The 20,742-nt window shown below is 41.4% G+C and overlaps 2 protein-coding genes across 3 annotated transcripts in view; one reads left to right on the top strand and one right to left on the bottom strand.

Annotated features, from left to right (window-relative positions):
- Positions 1 to 14,087, bottom strand: part of LOC127447245 (serine incorporator 4-like) — a 32,589-nt gene extending 18,502 nt beyond the window's left edge. Inside the window, exon 1 of one of the 2 annotated variants that reach the window (XM_051709012.1) lies at positions 14,026 to 14,087. In XM_051709012.1, coding sequence (XP_051564972.1) covers positions 14,026 to 14,052 — 27 coding nt within the window. In that variant the 5' untranslated portion in view covers positions 14,053 to 14,087. Of the gene's footprint in view, positions 1 to 3,240; positions 3,647 to 14,025 lie in introns of those variants that run through there. The other variant, XM_051709004.1, reaches the window with a different exon arrangement.
- Positions 14,088 to 16,358: 2,271 nt separating this feature from the next.
- LOC127445377 (huntingtin-interacting protein K) lies at positions 16,359 to 19,037 on the top strand. Its single transcript, XM_051705421.1, has 4 exons — positions 16,359 to 16,561; positions 18,517 to 18,572; positions 18,680 to 18,731; positions 18,824 to 19,037. Exons 1-4 carry the CDS (start codon positions 16,400 to 16,402, stop codon positions 18,917 to 18,919), a joined length of 366 nt encoding a protein of 121 aa, XP_051561381.1. The 5' UTR covers positions 16,359 to 16,399; the 3' UTR covers positions 18,920 to 19,037.
- The last annotated feature ends 1,705 nt before the right edge of the window (positions 19,038 to 20,742 follow it).

The following is a 20,742-nucleotide window of genomic DNA, read 5'->3' as shown; positions in this document are numbered from 1 at the left end:
CCTCATCAGCACCTTGTGTATATATACCTTCTTGTTCAGTTTCATCCTTGTCAGTTCTTGTTCATTGTTTGTAGTTGCTTTGTTTCTGTTAACTCTTACGACTGTCTAGTTTTGTAACCCAAGTCATTGTCTTCTGTGTATCCTCGCCTTCTTGTCATTGTTAATTAAAGGATAGCTGCACGTAGATCCTGCTCTCTCGCCTCGTCAATACTACACGTGACAGAAGAACTGACCCAAACTAAATGGATCTACCGCCTGCAGTTAGCATCCTCCACCTCGAGCAAGGGTACTGTCCAGTTGAGGATCATGTCCGTGAGTTTCTCCACCTGGCGAATTTAGTGCACTATGAAGACCGCTCTCTGGTGATTTACTTTAGAGCTAGTCTGAATAGTGCACTAAAAGAACTGATGCCTCCGGCGGATCCTCACTGGACGCTGGCCGACTACGTGGAGGTGGCTCTGCAACTCTGTGACTCACCCTTCACTGTGGGAAGGGAGGATAATGCCGATTGCTCCAAGCCTTCCACGGCTCCTTGCTCCAAGCCTTCCACAGCTCCATACATTCCCCATAAATAAACTTTCAGGGGGTTCACCTTCTCCAAGCTCTGGTGGTCGATTTCCCCGACGAAGTCTGCAGTAGCGACCACGGAGGTGACATTTCCCCCGTACGCTGGTATGTATGACAACCAACGGCCATGCCTGCCACAGTTAACGAGCCAGTGCCCATGCCTGCCATGGTTAACTAGCCAATTTCCATGCCTGCCACAGTTAACGAGCCAGAGCCAACGTCTGTGGCCTCGACCGTCCCAGAGCCAACGCCTGTGACCTCGACCGTCCCAGAGCCAACGCCTGTGGCCTCGACCGTCCCAGAGCCAATGCCTGTGGCCTCGACCGTTCCCGTAACAACGCTCCCAGCTGTCCGGAAAAGAAGAAAAAGGACACCTTCTCCCCAGTCTCTGCCCGTGCTCACGGCCACGGAAGTCGTTCCCCAGCTTCTGCCCATGCTCACGGCCACAGAGGTCGTTCCCCAGCCTCTGCCCGTGCACACGGCCATGGAGGTCGTTCCCCAGCCTCTGCCCGTGCTCACGGCCCCGGAGGTTGTTCCCCAGCCACTGCCCATGCTCACGGCCCCGGAGGTCATTCCCCAGCCTCTGCCCGTGCTCACGGCCACGGAGGTCGCTCCCCAGCCTCTGCTCGTGCTCACGGCCACGGAGGTCGTTCCCCAGCCTCTGCCCGTGCTCACGGCCATGGGAGTCGTTCCCCAACCTCTGCCCGAGGGGAACGACGGAGGTTGTTCTCCAGCCTCTGCCCATGCTCACAGCCCCGGAGGTCGTTCCCCTGTCTCTGCCCGTGCTCACGACCACAGAGGTCGTTCCCCTGTCTCTGCCCGTGCTCACGACCACGGAGGTCATTCCTCTGTTGCTGCCAGTGCTCATGACCACGGAGGTTGATCCCCAGTCTCTACCTGTGCTCTCAACCACAGGAGTTAGTTCCCAGTCATCCATGGCTCTTAGTCCCGAGCCTCCCACGGCTCCGCCTTCCATGGCTTTGCCCCTCAAATCTCCCACGGCTCCGCCTTCCAAGGCTTTGCCCCTCTGCCCTCAGAATCTTTCACAACCTCACCATCTACCACAGAAACTCCTTTCCTGACCCGGTCCCTGCACTGTGGCCGCCTCCCAGGCCTCCTGACCTGGTCCCTGCCCTATGGCCACCTCCCAGGCCTTCTGACCCGGTCCCTGCCCTGTGGCCACCTCCCAGGCCTCCTGATCACTCCCACACTCCTCCCTGGCCACGGGATTATCCACCTATCCCTCCTGGACTCCATGGTCTTCTCCTGGATCCTCCCCAGTCACCTGTTTCCTCCTGCCCTCCTCCACCTTTAGGCACCAGGAGTTGCCTTTTAAGGGGGGGGGGTGTAATGTCACAGTCACCATGTTTTTCAAGGACTAAAATTTTTAAGTGGCTTTCATCCTGTCTTCTGTTTCTCCCAGACTACGTTTCCCAGAATGCACTGCCTTCATCACTGCCATCTGTTCCTCATCACAGCTACCTGTTCTTCATTCCCTCATCAGCACCTTGTGTGTGTATATATACTTTCTTGTTCAGTTCCATCCTTGTCAGTTCTTGTTCATTGTTTGTAGTTGCTTTGTTTGTTAACTCTAACGACTGTCTAGTTTTGTAACCCAAGTCATCATCTTCTGTGTATCCTCGCCTTCTTGTCATTGTTAATTAAAGGATTGCTGCACATAGATCCTGCTCTCTCACCTCGTCAATACTGCATGTGACAATATTATTTATATACAGATGTAAATGTATTCTGGCCAAATACAGAACCTTTCAAAAGCCAGTCTGGTCATAGAACATAAATTCTGAGCAATTAAAGTGCGACTGTCTGGTAACGTGGAGCGAAAATACCTCACAATCTCACAAAACCTCTAATTTTCACAACACATCCTCTTGTTAGAAAAGAGGAACTATGGGGCCTGGGTAGCTCAGTGGTAAAGACATTGGCTACCACCCCTGGAGTTCACTAGTTCACTATCCCAGGGTGTGCTGAGTGAATCCAGCCGGGTCTCCTAAGCAACCAAATTGGCCCAGTTGCTAGGGAAGGTAGAGTCACACGGGGTAACTTCCTTGTGATCGCTATAATGTGGTTCTCACTCTCGGTGGGGCGTGTGGTGAGTTGTGCGTGGATGCCGTGGTGCATGGCGTGAAGCCTCCACACATGCTATATCTCCGCAGTAACGAGCTCAACAAGCCATGTGATAAGATGCGTGGGTTGACGGTCTTAGACGCGGAGGCAGCTGAGATTTGAGTCGAGTCACTACGCAACCAAGAGGATTTAGAGCACATTGGGAATTGGGTATTCCAAATTGGGAGAAAAAGGGGAAAAAATCAAAAAAAGAATAAAAAAGAAAAAAAAAGAAAAGAGGAATTACAAGTATGAAAACCAGTAACTGCAATTACATTTAACGGACATAAGATGTGACATTTAAAAAAGGCAGGTTCCATGTGATAACAATAATCTTAAACGGTCTTGTAGTTAAGCTATAGATAGATACATTAGGTGATGGTAGGACAAACAAGAAAACATGATAAAAGAGGCCACAACCTGTGGAAATTTGTCTTTTAGTGACACTCAGATCTATGAGAAATTCTTGAAAATACTTCCCATGGCATCTTCACATCTCTTGTAAACATAGTGTCTCTCTGTCTACATTTGTCTACATCTCTGTCTCACCTGATAAGCCACCATGTTCAGGAAATAGTTGTAGACACCGGTGTGTTGTAAAGATTGAGCAGTCGACATGGTTCCAGTAAAAATTATGAGAAAATATAATAAAATGAAGTATAGTCATACAAAGTATGTCAAGACACAGTTTGAACTGTAGGAGGTCTCTCAGGATTACATTAAAAGGACCTCATCTATTTTCTCCCATTAGCCTGCAGCCGTTATTCCACGGACCCCCATCTGTACACCCTCATGCTCCTCCTGTGGGAATTTCCAAACAGACTTCCCATGTCCTATGAGCTGCCTGGTGGCACTGAATTGTGCCAGTAGAGTTTGTGAGCAATGGTGGATGCCCAGTTACCCTCCCTCCAGTCACCTCTATCCAGGGAGATTAGGCAATGAAGCACAGGGAGGAGGGGGGCAGGTTCCATCTGTCCCTCCCTTCCCCCAGGTCTTCGCTCCACTGCACCAGCTCAAGCCACAGAGCAAGCACCCTCAAGCACAATTGGATTGCTCCAGGGTCCTAATCGGTTTAGGGCAAAATAATGTAATCACTTGCCATGTTGTGATTTCTCTCGCAAGGTAGACATGCCTTTGGATGCCCAACCCCTCTTTTCTGGTTAAGTGACACCTTAGCAATTGCTCACTTGTCTGATTTTAAAGAGGCCACGTATGTAATCTGGTCATTATGCTATGACCCAGAAACAGGGCAGAGAGAGGTGAACGAAGTGGGTGTTTGTAGAAATGCACATGCAGAGTGGGACAGGTCCCATCCTACATTCTTTTGCATACATTGTCCTCAGCCTCCGCAAACAACAGCAGAATAGTGATACGCTTCAAAAAGTACAAGCATTTACATCAGAGCAAATTTCATGTATTGTGTCTACATAATATGAGGAAACTTTTTCAATAAAGTGTTATAATAAAGTGGATAAACATCATGTATGTGATCATGTATAATTCATCTATATTGTTACAGACTGTGTTATGAGTTGATAGTATGCAGGGCTCTGGTGTGGCTCTATATTTAGGTCAATGTATATGTGTGTGGATGTGTGACGGGATTATCCTGGAGTTTTAGTCCCTGTCTCAGCCTGGTTGACCTTCTCTCTCCGGTAGTGTGACACACTAATACAAACAGCAGGGTCTGGCAAGTACGGGCTCACCTGCACTCAGCCCTCTTCTGTTAGGAACTGTCAAAATTAATTGCAACTTGTCCCTCCTTGTCTTTAAAAAAGCAAAAATCTGGGTTGCAGTGAGGCACTTACTATGAAAATGAATGGGGCAATTCGTAAATGTTAAAATGCTCACTGTTTCAAGAGTATAGTCACAAGACGTAAACAATATGCATGTTGATATGATTTTAGTGTGATAAAATCGCTAACTGACCTTTTATGTGTTAAGTTATATCAAATTTTACAACCTCATTGCCATGACGACATTACACCGAAAATGCCTTAAACTACTGAAAAAATTACAATTTAAACAACTTTATGAGTACCCGGATGATGTACTTGTTCAGCCGTGAAAACAGAGTGTGGAATTTTGAATACTTTGTGCACTCAGCGGCTTGCCATATGTAGTGGAAGGGGCGGAGTTATCTGGCCTTGATGCTGGTCTGTCAAAACAAATGTAAATAATGGAGAATGTAGCAACTAGTGAAACTTCAATGAAGACAGCACCTTTCAAATGTGAGTTGAATGCTTTACCATCACCTCACACTGTGTGAATATGTACAATGTTTAAGTTATAAGTGTTGAACCGAGGTTGTTTCCATTTAGTAAAAAACTGTTAAGTGTTCCATTTGGGACAACACTACACTTCGAACATTGTTCATGTAAGTGCATAGTGTATAGTGCATCATTTTGATAGTCATATATAGATTTTTTGAAGGTTGGAGTTTTAATAGTCTTGGTCTGTTTAAACATTCCATCATCTCAAGTCTATGGTATTTTGGGGATATTGATCGCCCGCCGTAAGTCTGATCAGTTAGAAAAGACATAACAACCCAAGGCAGAACAGGCTGAAGGACTGTGCCAAGTTTGATTGATGTAGCTTGAATGTTCTAGGATGTTAGTAAATTTATTTTGTCTTGTTTAGGGATTTTGAAAACCCTAAACCAAGTTTGTAGATTAACTTTGTCAAGCCAACATAATAATATGAAGGAGTAGTGCTCTCTTAAATCGCACTCCTTAGCATTTGATGTTTTCCTTAAAGGAATAGTACATCCCAAAATGAAAATTCTCTTATCATTAATTCACCCTAATGTACCTGTATTACTTTCTTTCTTTGTTCCTTCTTTCAATGAAAGCACCAAATGAGAGCTACAGTTGGTGTCAAGACTTACAGTATGTATATAATGCATGAGTCATATGGACTTCTATATCATACTTTCACTTTTTTTTTTAAAGCTTCTATCATCATTCTTTGTAACGGCATGAGGAAAAGCAACCAGTGCATTCTTCAAAATGTCTCGTGTTCCACAGAAAAAAGGAAGTCAGGTGTGCAATTATTTTCCAGTAAACACATGACTATTAAGTAGTTCCAGGTCTTGACCGCATAACGGTTCTATATCACTTCGCCAAATTATTGTAGTTATTTCAAAAAGCAGTACATGTTACCACAGCAAAATAACCATATAAAACAAACACATTGGTTAAGTAAATTGGATAAGAACGAAAAACAATGTTGATAGTATCCTAAATTTATTTCAATTTCAACTGAAAAGAAACTTTCTCTCTCTCTCTTTTGCTCTCATCACACCCACATTCACTCTCTTAGCTGTCCATCGTATCCAATGATGACGCTTGCTTCAGGTAAAGGGTTGGTTTCAGGGGAGGGTGTCAGCGATGTTGACGCTGATGCCACTTCATGTGGCTGTGGAGGCTGATTAGTGCGCCGCACACTCTGTTGCAGGTGGGACAGGAGAGGCCAGATGCTGAGGCTGTGCCAGCAGCCCATCTATGACATTGTTCCACTGAATTTTTTTGAGACATCCTACATGGAATGCTTTCAAGAGCATGATGTGCCGCCTGTATGGTGTCCACATCTCTGCCCCATAGAGGAGGGTGAAAACACATATTGCATTATAAACAGCTCTTCTCAGGGTTTTGTTCTCAAAGACCTTCACATGCAGTCACCCAAAGGCTGTGGAGGCTATGCTGATGAGGTTGTTTATTTCATGGGAAACTGAGCAATCTGAGGAGATTGTGGAGCCATAATAGATTTATCGGTCCACCTCCTTCAGTAGAACACTATTGACGTGAAAGCTCGAAAGTGTGGAAAGGTTTACTGAGAACTGTGCAATAATTTCTGTGTTCTGAATGTTGATCTGGAGACAAAAGGACTGGTAGATGCTGGAAATTGTATTGAGGGCAAGCTGCACAGATTGAGGGGTATGGGCTATGATAGCACAGTCATCTGCATATTGCAGCTCATGTATCTGACATGTTAGAGTTTTACTGCGGGCCTGTAGTCATTGAATATTAAAGAGATTCCCATCCAGGTGGTATTGGATATGAACACCATCTGTGTGTGATGACAGAGAGCATAAGGTTGAACAAGATGGGAGCCAGTACACAGCCTTGCTTAACTCCAACATCAGCACTGAAAGGCTCTGATAGGAGGCCTCCAGAAATGACTCTGACTTGCATTACATCATGTAGTTGATGGAGGATAGAGAGAAACTTGGGTGGTACTCCAAGTTCTGAAATATGTTTCCAGAGCATCTCATGGCTTACAGTGTTAAATGCTTTTGAGGGGTCAATAAAGGCCATGTAAAGATCTCAACGACGTTCTCTGCTCTTCTCCTGTATGACAAAGATCATGTCAGTGGTGCACCTACCTTTCCTAAAACCACACTGTGATTCTGAGAGAGTGTGCTCCGAGATCTGAGTCGCTGTTCCCACAAACTGTTCTATCCCCCTTCTGTTTGTAAATGATCACAATGTTGGAATCCTTCCACTCTTGAGGAAGAGTCTCTGACTGCCAGATATTTGTGATCAGAAGATGTAGTCCGTGAGTGAGCAGGTAGCCCCTGTTCTTTATTATCTCTGCTGAAATCCTATCAGGTCCAGCACTCTTGTTGTTCTTCAAGGTTCTGATGGCGCGAAGAACTTCAGACAACTGTTGGGCCTCATGTATTCAGATAGAAGACAAAGGCAGGCCTAACACAGTCGTAAAACCTAACTCAGGCCCCCACATACCAGGTCATAAATTATACTGATAAAAATCGTGCCAAAATCAAACAAAGGGAGTCCAAAACAGACTACAAATCCCATGAAGCCTTGCTCACTAAAGGATCGAACTCTCGACTCCTATTGGATGAGGCACACGAAAGAACGCACCTCAACCATGGCATCATCAGAAGTAGAAATACCTCTGAAATGCTTCCGGGATTTGCTTCCAGCAACTTTGCTCGCCGTGCGTAGACGCAGCTCATTGCTGCTCTCAGGTGTAGCCTTGTGGCACAAGGAAGTAACGTACGACTTGAAACTGTGGCCATACAATCTCCATCTTGCTGGACGAGTTGAGATTACTCTGTGTTCCACCGAACACTCTAATGGATCCGAAGGAGACCACCGAGCAACCGTTTGCCTGCAGAAGTGAAGAGATAAAAGATTTCTCTTCAATCAAGTCGACGTCGCTAATTTCTCCACCAGCCCACCAAGAATCAGCAGCCGTACCGCCCGCCGACAGAGCGAGGAAACGGCCTCCCGTCATCACCCGAGCCTCGAGGAACCGAGTCTGAGTTAAAGGACGGATGAACACACATTCTGCATCCTCATGCGATTCAAGTAAGAGGTTTACGTCTGGGCAGAGATAGAATATTATAGTGTGTTATTCTTGTGTACCAAGGTTTTTGCTTGTACAGTTTACGGACCGCCATGTCCGCTCACTATTAATACTCAGGGTATTACTTATCACAAATTTGATTTGCTGTATTGTGGTCCAACCACATTGGGCTTTTGTGCATTTCCGTCATCGCGGGTGAGACCGGCAAACTGAGTTTATCCATTAAAGAATCAAAGAACACGGAATGGTTTACGAGCCGTCCACCGCGTCTCTGAGTGATAAACTAACAGCTGCTTTCTCTCCCACGATCGCGAAATCGGCTTTGGGGCAGTCACTTAATTCTCTCTCTCTCTCTCATACTAACCACACACACGCGCGACCCCTCACAAACATTCTGGCACACATTTTTGGCTAGTAGATAGCTTCGTGATAAAGCTCAGCTTCGTCCCTAAGCTACCATTGACTGGTTTCTCTCCTCCCACATTCGCGGCCATATTCCCTGGCCGGAAGTCTCGCGTGACATGCTCTCCACGAGAGTCACGTCCGCCATTTTGTGCGCGTCCCTCCTTACACACACACACACACACACACACACACACACACACACTCTCACACACACACCTTATGTGTTATAGGATTATTTTAGTTTCCATATCTAATCATATCACTGTTTAGTTTGTAGTTGTAAGTCGGAAGTTTATTGACTGCATTGTATTAATTATTAATTGATATTACTGCATGAATAAACTTTGTTATATTTCAAAGAGAAGTGTTTTGGTTTGTTTTGCATACACCTGTGTCATGCTGATGGGATGTCAATGCTCGGATTCAAGCCTTCATTCATTTTTTTTTTCCCGAAAATCGATTTTCTTCGGATTTCGATTTTCCTAAGAAATTAATCTAATATTGAGACTGTTATACTATCTGGTTATTAGTTCCTGATTCCAGGGTGGTGCCCCGTCAATGTTAATCATTATTAATATTCTACTGATTTTTGATAATTGATAATTATCTTTGATGATTGTTGAATTTGAATGATCAATAAGCTAGTGTTAATTTTAATTAATGTTTCATTGATGTTAACAATTAATGATTATCTTTGATAATTATTGATTATTGCTAATAACCAAACCCGCTCCTAAACGTAGCGCGCCACATTTACTGGAGCCCCATATGAGGTTTTAATGAGTTAAGATTCAATTAATTAATTTTAATATTAATTAATAACTAAAGAAATAATTATCAGTTATTTCTGATAGTAACACTGATCTAAACAACCAGTAAAGCCCTACACAACCGTGGAGGGATGTAAAGTTGATGAATTAGCGGAAGATCTGGGAGTTTGCGAGAAACCGCAAATCATCCGGGTTGGAGTGGTTCAACAGGCTCTTAAAATGTTCTGCCCATTGATCTAAGATCTGATGTTGATCTTTACAGAGGGTGTTCCCATCCGCCGAGCGAACTGGAGCAATTTCAAAGGTTTTGACGGCGTCATAAAAGCCCTGCATATTGTTGCAGTCCGCTAGGCCTTGTACTTCACTTGCTTTGTTCATCCACAAATTGTCCTCCATCTCCCAAAGAGCCCGCTGGGTCACAGCTCTTGCCTCAGCAAAAGCAGCTTTCAGGATGAGTGAGTCCGGGTTGGATAGAAGAGCTTTATGTGCTTTGTGTTTCATTTTTTTCAAGTGAGTGGATGATGGGAACATTATTGTCAAACCAGTCCTGGTGATGTTTCTTAGAAAGGCCAAGGACTTCCGAGGCTGCACTTTGGATGATTGTGCACAGATTTGACCAGTCGGTTTGAGTTCTCAGATTTTTATCAAGCTTGTTTGCATCTAAAGTTGTCCCTGATGGAGGGATTTTTTTGGCCAAGACAGTTAAACCACACACATATGCACACACATAAGCACACACATACTCGCAATTGTCAAACAGAGCCTTCATGTCATCGCATCCCTGCGATTCAGGGAGGTTGTAAACAGTTGTTTAGCAACGGAAAAGCTATATACAAGAATGGCAACACGACCACACTGCTGCTGAGAAGTACACTTAAACTTACATCCTGGCAATTTGAAGCAATGTTACTGCTAATGAGAACCACTGCAAACATCCGTAATTCCACATGTGATCTCTCTCTCAGTTTCTCTCATTCACTCAAACACACACACAAACACACACACACTACATTGATACTCTAGTAAGTGCTCCAGTAAAGCAGCGCAAGCCTCTGTTACTAGTTCTAAAGTGATGTTTTCGAACTAGCAATGGAGGCTCGTGCTGTATCAAAGCAAGACGCTGAATCCATTGCAGAAGAAAGTAGTTCCACTCACAAGAGTGTTTATGGACAAAAACCAGAAAATGTCTTGAAAAAATTCTGAACAATGTCTTAAGTTGTGGTAACCATGGTATAAGCCGAATAATTGATGACGGACCATTGAATTATTGAAAAATAATGCACACCTGAGGTCCTTTGTCAATTATTCCTTGCTTTATAAATATGGTAAAAAATGGTTGCAATGTTGAGACAAAAATTAAGGTGACAATTGTAAATCAAATAAAAGTGTTACAGCACTACTTGGATAGAAAAACTCCAGCATAACAACACCACCACTACTAAATCTTTAGAATTAACTGTGACAGCCACCTGCAAAAGGTTCCAATCAACAAATGCATGGTACTGAGAGAGGTTGATACAATATGACCCATTTGTTAATGTCACTGAAAACCCTGAAGGAAAATTAAAAGCAGGACATGACTCTAAAGCAGAACTGTGCTTGTACAGAAGTATTTGTGCAGACTCTGTGTAAAATTGCAGTTTGGAATGAGCATTTACTGACAGTTCCAAAGGGTCATGTGGCCAAAATTTTGCCAGACACAATATAATTACAAAACACTATTCATGGGATGTAGCTACTTGAGTGTCAGCACATTACACCACAGACAATTTTTTCTTCTTTTTTCAGAAGAGGAAACATCTATGACATTAGAGATAAAACATTTGAGTTTCTCTCTCTTTTTTATCATCAAAATGAATGCTTACAATATCAATAGACTAACATTTGTTCTATGAATAGCATCATAACAACAAAATAACTCTGTACCACACTAACAGGCTTTCTACATTTATTTGCATCAACAAATGTGATACTAGGAACTGGCCATATAATTTAGGAACTTTAATCTTTGGTCAGCTAAATCACATAGGTATGAACGTTTCTAAACCAATTAGAGTCTGTTAGAGCTTCAAATCTCTCCCCCAGAGTGAAACACCCAGAATAACTAGAGGTCTTTTCACTCCATAACTGGGGGGCCTAGTGTGAGAAAGGGACACTAGCACACTGATCGAACAAAAGCACAGCTGACAACATACAATGCAATCACTCAGCCAGGCATGAGAAACATTTGATCTATGGTTCTTGTAATGGGCTTTAGTGGAAGTGATGGGTAACATTTATCCACAGATATTCAAGAATGGTCTGGTCTCCGTGATGATGAACCTTTCCATTCATTCAGTTGTAGTAATGAGCAATAACTGACTGTAATATAGTGACAGGTTTAAAGGGATAGTTCACATAAAATGAAAATTCATCATTTAATCACCCTTATGCCATCCCAGATGTATTTGATTTTCTGTCTTCTGCAGAACACAAATTAGTATTTTAGAAAAATATTTCAGCTCTGTAGGTGTCAGGTATTCCTGTTTTTGTCTAGACTTTTATGTTGAAATTCTTGTTTAGTTCCCTGTTCCTGTTTCCTGTGTTTGTTTTGTAGTCCTTTGTAGTTTTATTTTATGATTGGTTCACCCTGATTGTTTCCCCAGGTGTTCCTTGTTTTTCCTTGTGTATTTAAGCCCTTGTTTTCCCTGTTTACTTTGTCAGTCTTCACATGTATTGTCATGTTCTGTATCTGGTTCCCTGTTTTGTTTTCATTTTATTCTGAGTTACTTTGTTCATCTTTTGTTTACATTAAAAGCCGCAGTTAGATCCTCCTGTCTCGTTACAGAAAGACTGACCAAAAATGGATCTAGCGGCTGTCAGAATTTTGCTTCTGAAGCAAGGGGACCATCCAGTTGAGGATCACGTCCTTGAGTTTTTAGAACTAGCAAATTTAGTGCACTATCCAGACTGCTCTCTGGTGGTTTTCTTCCGGACTGGCCTGAATAGTTCACTGAAGGAACTGGTGCCTCCGGCTGATTCTCACTGGACACTCTGCGAATACGTGGAGAAGGCTCTGGAACTTTGCGGATCCCTTTACACAGTGGATTATGGCGGGAACCCCGGGCCAAAACCTGCATCTTCTGCTCCCTCATCCAAGCCTTCCACAGCCCGTGTCTCGAAGCCTCGTCCGTCCCAGAGCCTGCGTTGCCAACTTTGGCCATCTGAAGGAGGAGAAGAAAGGCTTCTGTTCCCAAGTCTCTTCCCGTGTATGCGACCACGGAGGTCGTTCCCGAGTCTCCGCCCTGCGACCACGGAGGTCGTTCCCAAGTCTCTGCCCATGCCCGCGACCACAGAGGTTGTTCCGTCCACCTTTACCAGAGACTCCTCTTACAGCGCCTCCCAGGCCTCCTGACCCTATCTCGGCCCTGCGGCCGCCTCCCAGGCCTCCTGACCCTATCTCGGCCCTGCGGCCACCTCCCAGGCCTCCTGACCTTATCTCGGCCCAGTGGCCGCCTCCCAGGCCTCCTGACCTTATCTCAGCCCTGCGGCCGCCTCCCAGGCCTCCTGACCCAGTCCCCACCTTGAGACCAAGGAGATGACCTCCTGGTCGCCGCCTGATCTGCTCTAGTCTCCTTGGTCTCCTGGCCGTCCGCCTGATCTGCTCTGGTCTCCTTGGTCCTCACTCCCACCAGCTCAGCCTCGGTCTTCTGAGCCACCAGCTCCACCTCAGCCCTCTGAACCTCTGGCTCCAGCTTGGTCCTCCAAGCCTGCGGTGTCACCCTGGCTCTCCATCCCTCCGGCTCCGCCTTAGTCTCAAGCCTCCCTGACTTTGCCTTGTTCCTCTGCTCCCCTTGCCTCTTGTGCCCCCCCTGAACTGCCTGTTTCCCCCTTCCCCTCACACCCCATGGACAATTTGTTTTTTTTGTGTAGCATCTGGAATCTGCTCCTTTTAAGGGGGCTCTGTCATGTATTCTCTGTTTTTTGTCTAGACTTATGTTAATTCTTGTTTAGTTCCCCGTTCCTGTTTCCTATGTTTGTTTTGTAGTTTTATTTCATGATTGGTTCACCCTGATTGTTTCCCCAGGTGTTCCTTGTTTTCCCTTGTGTATTTTAAGCCCTTGTTTTCTTTGTCAGTCTTCACATGTATTTTCATGTTCTGTACCTGGTTCCCTGTTTTGTTTTAATTTTATTCTGAGTTACCTTGTTCATCTTTTGTTTACATTAAAAGCTGCATTTAGATCCTCCATCCTCACCTGCCTCGTTACAGTAGGTTCTCACAATGCAAGTGAATGGAAGGTCATACATATCTGGGATGGTATGAGGGTGCATAAATGATGAGAGAATTTTAATTTTTGGATTAACTATTCCTTTAACTTGGTGTTTAATTAGAAGTTAAATGTCCTTACATTACTAAGATGGAGAATTAAGAGTTAACAAAGTAGAATGGAGAATTTCATGATCTTCTCAAAAAGATCCACAGATGAAACCATGATAAAACAATAGAGAGAGATTGAGCTTAGCCAAAAAAAAAAAAAAAAAAAAAAACACTTCTAGCAAAAATAACTGGGGAAAGTCCTCCTATAATAAAATAAACTATACACACAAAAAGCATCTTTAAAAAGCATGAAGGAACCATTTTTACCTTCCAAATTTGTTTAAATTAGATATTGGAGAGCCAATATGTAAACATGACCTCTTTCTCTACTCTTTACTGATTTGAAAGTCACAGCTCACTCACAACTTTATTGAAGTGTTCTGCCCAAACGAATCTCATGCTACATTTCAAGTGAATATCTAAACACTAAGTGCTCATAGTGCTACCATCATACTCCGGAAAGCTTACTTGAGCCCAGCAACAGCGACAACACATCACTTCCCACACTGATCCGGCTGCCAATGGAAATATCCAAATCCAGTGGCTCTCAGAAGTCAGTCATACAGTAGAATAAAAAGACTGGTAAAGATGGGGAAAGGCTTCCTATGAAACCTTTGTAACATTCCTCAAAGTTCTTACACATGTTTATCTGAAAACACAATGAGTGTGCTCTGAAAAGCTATCCTTTTTGTTAAGCTGATTATAAGTTGAGGAGGAGGGAAAGTCACATAGTAACCGTGTAGATTTAAGTATGTGCCACTAGTAAACCTATTAAGGGACAAAAATAGGTAGGTGAAAGGTTTTAAACCTAGACAGCACAAACAACATCTGCCTGTCTGTATGCAAGGTTGTTCAATTGTATTCTAAACATGTTTTTTCTTCAAATGACAGGATCATTTTCAGAACTAAACTCTAAAGCTCAAAATAATAGGAACAAATTTGTATTTTTCATATATATATATATATATATATATATATATATATATATATATATATATATATATAGCAACTTAAGTTTAAGTGTAAGTTTATTAAGGATTCGATTCTTTTTGTTTGATGCTATCAGAAAGGGCTTCATCTTTTCTGGGATTGTCATCATAGTAAGATGTTTAGCTAGCAGAAGGTATCTAAATTTATCAAAGACAGTTTTTTTCTTGTGGTTTTATTCATATAATGTTTTAATAATTAGTGTATTGATAATTAGGCATATATCACAAATCTCATCACTATTGTAGTTACATTTTAACTTTCATATGTATATTTGCCATCCAGAAGTCTCTTTTTTTCTGTTGTTCTTTAACCCTCCTATGGTATTGAAAAATGGAACCTCCCTTTGGTATTTGTGATCTTTTTTTGACCAAAGGGTCAGATGTGTAACACTTTTTTTTTTAATGATGATAATGATACCATTTCTTCTTCCGTGAAGTAAGAACAATAAAATTATGCATTTCTTTTGGGATTTTATGCTATTTTGATCTTATTTGCATGTACATTTCTAAATTATACCATTAATTTGCATATACAAATAAGCACAGAAAAAAAAAACAGAAAAAACATTAAAATTAAGAACCTACACTTCTATAAGTTGAAACGTGAAGAAAATATGAGAATGTGACATAAATTGGTGGCAGATTACTGCTATCTGGTGAACAAAATATAAATAACATGTTTTGAAAACCATGTCATGCCAGTAACAGCCAGTAGATGGCTGTAGCCACCTACTGTGGAGTTTGATGGCTTGTAACCTATTTTTATATTTTATCACAAGATATGCATTTGGATATATATTTAGACATTATCAAACTATTATTTGTCAAAGTTTAGCATTTTAAAATCGTCAGTTTTTACAGTTAATTTCATTATGCTTGCAATCAAACCTGACCATGGTGTTCCAAAGGGAAGATACAGAAAAAGCATTTTTTTTTCCTACCAATAATTTATTTCAAACATAAAAATGTAATAACTCAAAGTAAATGCATAATAATGTCAAGAAAATTAACATCAAGAAACTCAATTGGAGTATAAATCAGAGTAAACATTTTGTAATTTCAAACTTTCTATAGTAAAAATGTATTTTGCAAATGTGTGTGTTTGTCAGAGTGCTGACATCAGCTGGAAAACAACAGATGACTTGTAATGCCAAAAATGACCAAAACATGTCTATAGAGCACCACTTATTGATGCTCTGGTTCTCTCTCTCTCTCTCTCTCTGTGTGTGTGTTATCGTCTCACCCCTTCATTTCTCTGTGTGTGTGTGTGTGTGTGTTTAGCATTGTGAAGGTTTTTTTTTTTTACATATATATATATATATATATATATATATATATATATATATATATATATATATATATATAAACCTCTATGTTATAGTTTCACCAGTTTCTTACTACCATTTAGACATTGAATCAGATAGCAAATGGAGGAAAAGTCACAAAGTCTTGTACTGCTCAGATAAAGGAACCCAGTCCTATTAAATGAGGTACATTTATTTTGGTCAAAAATGACCAAATACCATAGCAGGGTTACAAAACTGGAAACTTGCATAGCTGTACATTGATACTGTCAGGATAAATAGCCTACTAAAAGAAAAGCTATTAAACCTTTTAATTTACGCACAGCTTGAAAGATTTTTCTTAAATTGTGTCTCCGTTTTGTTTAAACCCCTGGATTCTTTATGTTCACAGTGATTTTGAGCCTAAAATACAGATATATCTACGATTAAAAAAAACGTGTTCCATACTGGTTCTTTTAAAAGCACGTGACCACTTTTGTGTGTTGCATTAATCTCAGTTCGGGTGTTTTCTTGGTCGTTCTTTTGCGTTCCGGGTGCGAAGAGGCGAACATGGCGGCTGAGGGAGATGTGGATTTGGATTTAGAGGCTGAGGAAAACTGCACGGGAAAACCCACAGAAAAGCCTCGCAAACATGATAGTGGAGCTGCTGATCTGGAAAGAGTTACCGACTATGCGGAGGAAAAAGAAATATCCAGTTCGAATTTGGAAACGGTAAGTTCAGAGTTGCATCAGAAGCTAGTCTGCTTAGCTTAGTAACCATGTGCATGTGTGGGACAAAAATTGACATACTTGCATGATAATGGTATGCCTTCTTTAATCACACATTTATGATAACGTTAAACATATATTTCAGCAGCCGGCTTGACAGTTAGCTAACAAGAGATCTCATTATAGAATGAGACTGTCTCATCTCTGAAAACACAAAATAAAGCATGAACTGTTATCCTGATTTCTTCTGTTTTTGTGTATGTCTCATACTAAATTGTTTCAAAAATTAAAACAAAATCTAACATAAAACAAAGGCAGTCTGATTAAACACACAATACAGTTTTTAAATAATGTTAATTATTGAAGCAAAAAAGTTATCCAATACTGACTGGGCCCGCTAAGTTACTAAATCCCCAAATCTCTGAAACTGCATTTATCATGGGATTCAGCTGTACTAGACACAGGCCTGATTACTGCCAGCCCTGTTCAATCAAATCAACACCTATATATAACTTTTTTAGCAGCATGAAGTTGGCTAAAAGCTCTTATCCAGTAGCACAGTATGCCAAGGTCGAAAGAAATTCCAGAAATAATGAGGAATATAAGGGGATTGAAATACATCAGTCTGGGAAGGGTTACAAAGCTGTTTCAAAAGCTCTGGAACTCCAAAGTACCACAGTGAGAGCCATTATCTCCAATTGGAAAACACTTGGCACAGTAGTGAACCTTCCCAGAAGTGGCCGACCTTCCAAAATTTTTCCAAGAGCACAGCGACGACTTATCCAGTAAGTCACAAAAAAGCCAAGGACAATATCCAAGGAACTGCAGGCCTCTCTCGCATCAATAAAGGTCACTGTTCATGACTTCACTATCAGAAAGACACTGGCCAAAAATGCCATCCATGGAAAAGTGGTGAGGCGAAAACCGCTGCTAACCCAGAAGAACATTAAGACTCGTCTGAATTTTGCCAAAACACGCCTTGATGATTCTCAAACCTTTTAGGAGAATGTTCTGTGGACTGAGTTGAAAGTGGAACTGTTTGGAAAACAGGGGTCCCGTTACATTTTGCGTAAATGAAACACAGAATTTCACAAAAAGAACATCATACCTGCGGTCAAGCATGGTGGTGGTAGTGTGATGGTGTGGGGATGCTTTTCTGCTTCAGGACCAAGGCGACTTGCAGTAATTGAGGGAAACATGAATTCTACACTCTACCAGAAAATCCTAAAGAAGAACGGCTGGTCATCAGTCCGTGAGTTGAAGCTCAAGCCCAATTGGATTATGCAGCAAGACAATGATCCAAAGCATAGGAGTAAGTCCACCTCTGAATGGCTCAAAAGAAGCTAAATTAAAGTTTTGGAGTGGCCTAGTCAAAGGTGGACCTTAAACGGGCAGTTCATGCTCAAAAACCCTCCAATGTGGCTGAACTAAAGCAGTTCTGCAAGTAAGAGTGGGACAAAATTCCACCACAGCGTTATGAAAGACTGATCTTCAGTTATAGGAAGCCTTTGGTTGCGGTTGTTGCTGCTAAAGGTGGCACAACCAGCTATTAAGTTTAAGGGGGCAGTTAGTTTTTCACATGGGTGATATAGGTGTTTGATAACTTTTTTGCGTCAAAAAAAAAAAAAAATAATATATATATATATATATATATATATATATATATATATATATATACACATTTGAAAACTGTATTTTGTGTTTACTCAGGTTGCCTTTGATTTATATCTCGTTTGAAGGTCTAAAACAATTTTGTATGAAAACTACACAAAAATAGAAATCAGGATAAAATACTGTTTCAAATACTTTTTCACAGTACTGTATTATCTCTATAAACAAATGAGATGTTAAAGTGACTTACTGTAGCGTATGGTTTTATTTTCATGAAGTTGTATAGATTAATAATGTATCATACCTGTTATAAGTCTTGATGTCTAATTATTGACATGTCTTTAAAGGCCATGTCCGTGATCGGAGACAGAAGGTCCAGAGAACAGAAGGCAAAACAGGAAAGGTAAGACATTTTGATCCCTGATTATTTTGATATAACCACTGATCCATGGCTGAATATTTTATCATTAAGAAATAACCATGTCAAATCACTTTTTATCACCTTTACAGAGAAAAAGAATTGGCTAAAGTAACAATAAAGAAGGAAGATGTGGAGCTCATTGTAAGTATATAGGCTTATGGCTTTTATGTTAGATTCAGGAGTTATTTGATCATGTTTATGTAAATGAATGAACTTGCTAATGTCTTCAACAGATGGGAGAGATGGAGATTCCCAGAGCATTGGCAGAGCGCAGTCTGAGAGAACACATGGGCAATGTTGTTGAGGCATTGATTGCACTGACCAACTGAGTGGATTGGACTGATTTGAGATGAACATATTGGACTGCCTTCCTGCATATCAAAACCTTTTCTTTGGATTTCACACTGTATTTAGTCTGTAATAAAGAAACTTTTCTTTTTAACAGTACAGTTTGCTTGCTTAATTTAGCAGAAGCTCAACTTATTTTGGTGATGAATTCACTGTAAACCCTAATAAGTTAGCAGAACTTAATTCAATTAGCTTTCCTCTTCTTGAAGTATTTAAGTAAACCCAACTAAATTAGACATGTTAAATTAAAGGGACAGTTCACCCAAAAATGAAAATTCTCATGATTTACTCACCCTCATGATGTGTCTGACTTTCTTCTGCAGAACACAAATGATTTTTAGAAGAATTTCTCAGCTCTGTAGGTCCTCACTGTAAGTGAATGGGTGCCAAAATGTCGAAGCTCCAAAATCCATTTAAGGGCAACATAAAAGCACTCCAGATGACTCTGGTGGTTATATCCATATCTTCAGAAGTGATATGATACCCACACCCACCATTATGTCTGAACACGGATTTAACCACTGGAATCAAGTGGATTAACTTTATGCTCCCTTTATGTGGATTTCAAGCTTAAACTTTGGCACCCATTCACTTGCAGTGAGGACCTACAGAGCTGAGAAATTCTTCTAAAAATCTTAATTTGAATTAATCTCTTATAAACTTGATTGAAACAATACTTTTGTTGGCATACTTATTGCTCATTGAGTAAAGCAATATTGAACATTCATGAATTGTACCTGTCTTCAACCTAATCTCAAGCTCCAATATTCACAATGATGGTAACCATAAAACTCCAATATAACAGAAAATCTCCTAAATAACAATATTAAACACAAGCCTTCCCCCTTTACATTCATCTATCACAAAGATGCATTATATAACACTTAATTTTAACATTTACTTTCCTCGTCGTGTGCCATGTAAAGCATAATGGGAATTAGAAATCCCCTGCCACGATTCAATTAACAAATTTTTTTTTAGCTTTTTGGAGAAATTTGTAGTTTCACCAACTCTGTTCAATGCAACAAAGCTGCATGACAAATACACGCTTCCATTGCAACATTGGTGGTGTAGATTGAGAGGATACTGGACATCTTGAAGTTCAATTGGGCAGTTAAAGTTTCTGTAAATTTAAAGAGACTTAAAAGTTCATTAAACTCAAAACAATTCAGGTTAATTCAAAGGTGTCAGTTCCGTCAACTCAAAATAAAGAGAAAGTTCTAAATAATCAAGTTAATTTAAACCAATTTGTTTAAAAAAATGTGTTTTTATTTTCTCCCTAATTTGGAATTCCCAATGCGCTCGAAGTCCTCGTGGTAGCGTAGTGACTCGCCTCAATCCGGGTGGCAGAGGACGAATCTCAGTTGCCTCCGCGTTTGAGACCGTCAAGCCGCGCATCTTATCACGTGGCTTGTTGAGCGTGTTACCGCAGAGATCTAGCGTGTGTGGAGGCTTCACGCTATTCTCCGCAGCATCCACGCCTCCCACCGAGAGCAACCCACATTATAGTGACCGCAAGGAGGTTACCCCATGTGACTACCCTCCCTAGCACCCAGGCCAATTTGGTTGCTTAGGAGACCTGGCTGACTCCAGGGGTGGCAGTAGTCTTTACTCGCTGAGCTACCCAGGCCCTACCCAGTTGTCTTAATGTTTTTTTCCCCAACATTAGCACAACACATTGGTAAAGTATGGGTGATGAAGGACAAAAACAAGTTTAAATCAGTCCATGTTTGAGCTCAGTTTGCTCTTTTAAGCATTAAGAGATGTGTTCATGTCTTTCTCTTATGCACTGTTGGACGATCAA

Source organism: Myxocyprinus asiaticus, chromosome 1 (assembly GCF_019703515.2).
Source record: "Myxocyprinus asiaticus isolate MX2 ecotype Aquarium Trade chromosome 1, UBuf_Myxa_2, whole genome shotgun sequence".
Taxonomy (NCBI): Eukaryota; Metazoa; Chordata; class Actinopteri; order Cypriniformes; family Catostomidae; genus Myxocyprinus; species Myxocyprinus asiaticus.
Note: the sequence above shows the minus strand (reverse complement) of the source record. Positions and strands in the feature narration are given on the sequence as shown.

Excerpts from the sequence above, each read along its gene's own strand:
- LOC127445377 (XM_051705421.1), top strand. The coding sequence starts at position 16,400 with ATGGCGGCTGAGGGAGATGTGGATTTGGATTTAGAGGCTGAGGAAAAC. Across the intron at positions 18,573-18,679 it reads CAGAAGGCAAAACAGGAAAG|AGAAAAAGAATTGGCTAAAG; the intron begins GTAAGACATTTT and ends TCACCTTTACAG. Across the intron at positions 18,732-18,823 it reads AGGAAGATGTGGAGCTCATT|ATGGGAGAGATGGAGATTCC; the intron begins GTAAGTATATAG and ends TGTCTTCAACAG.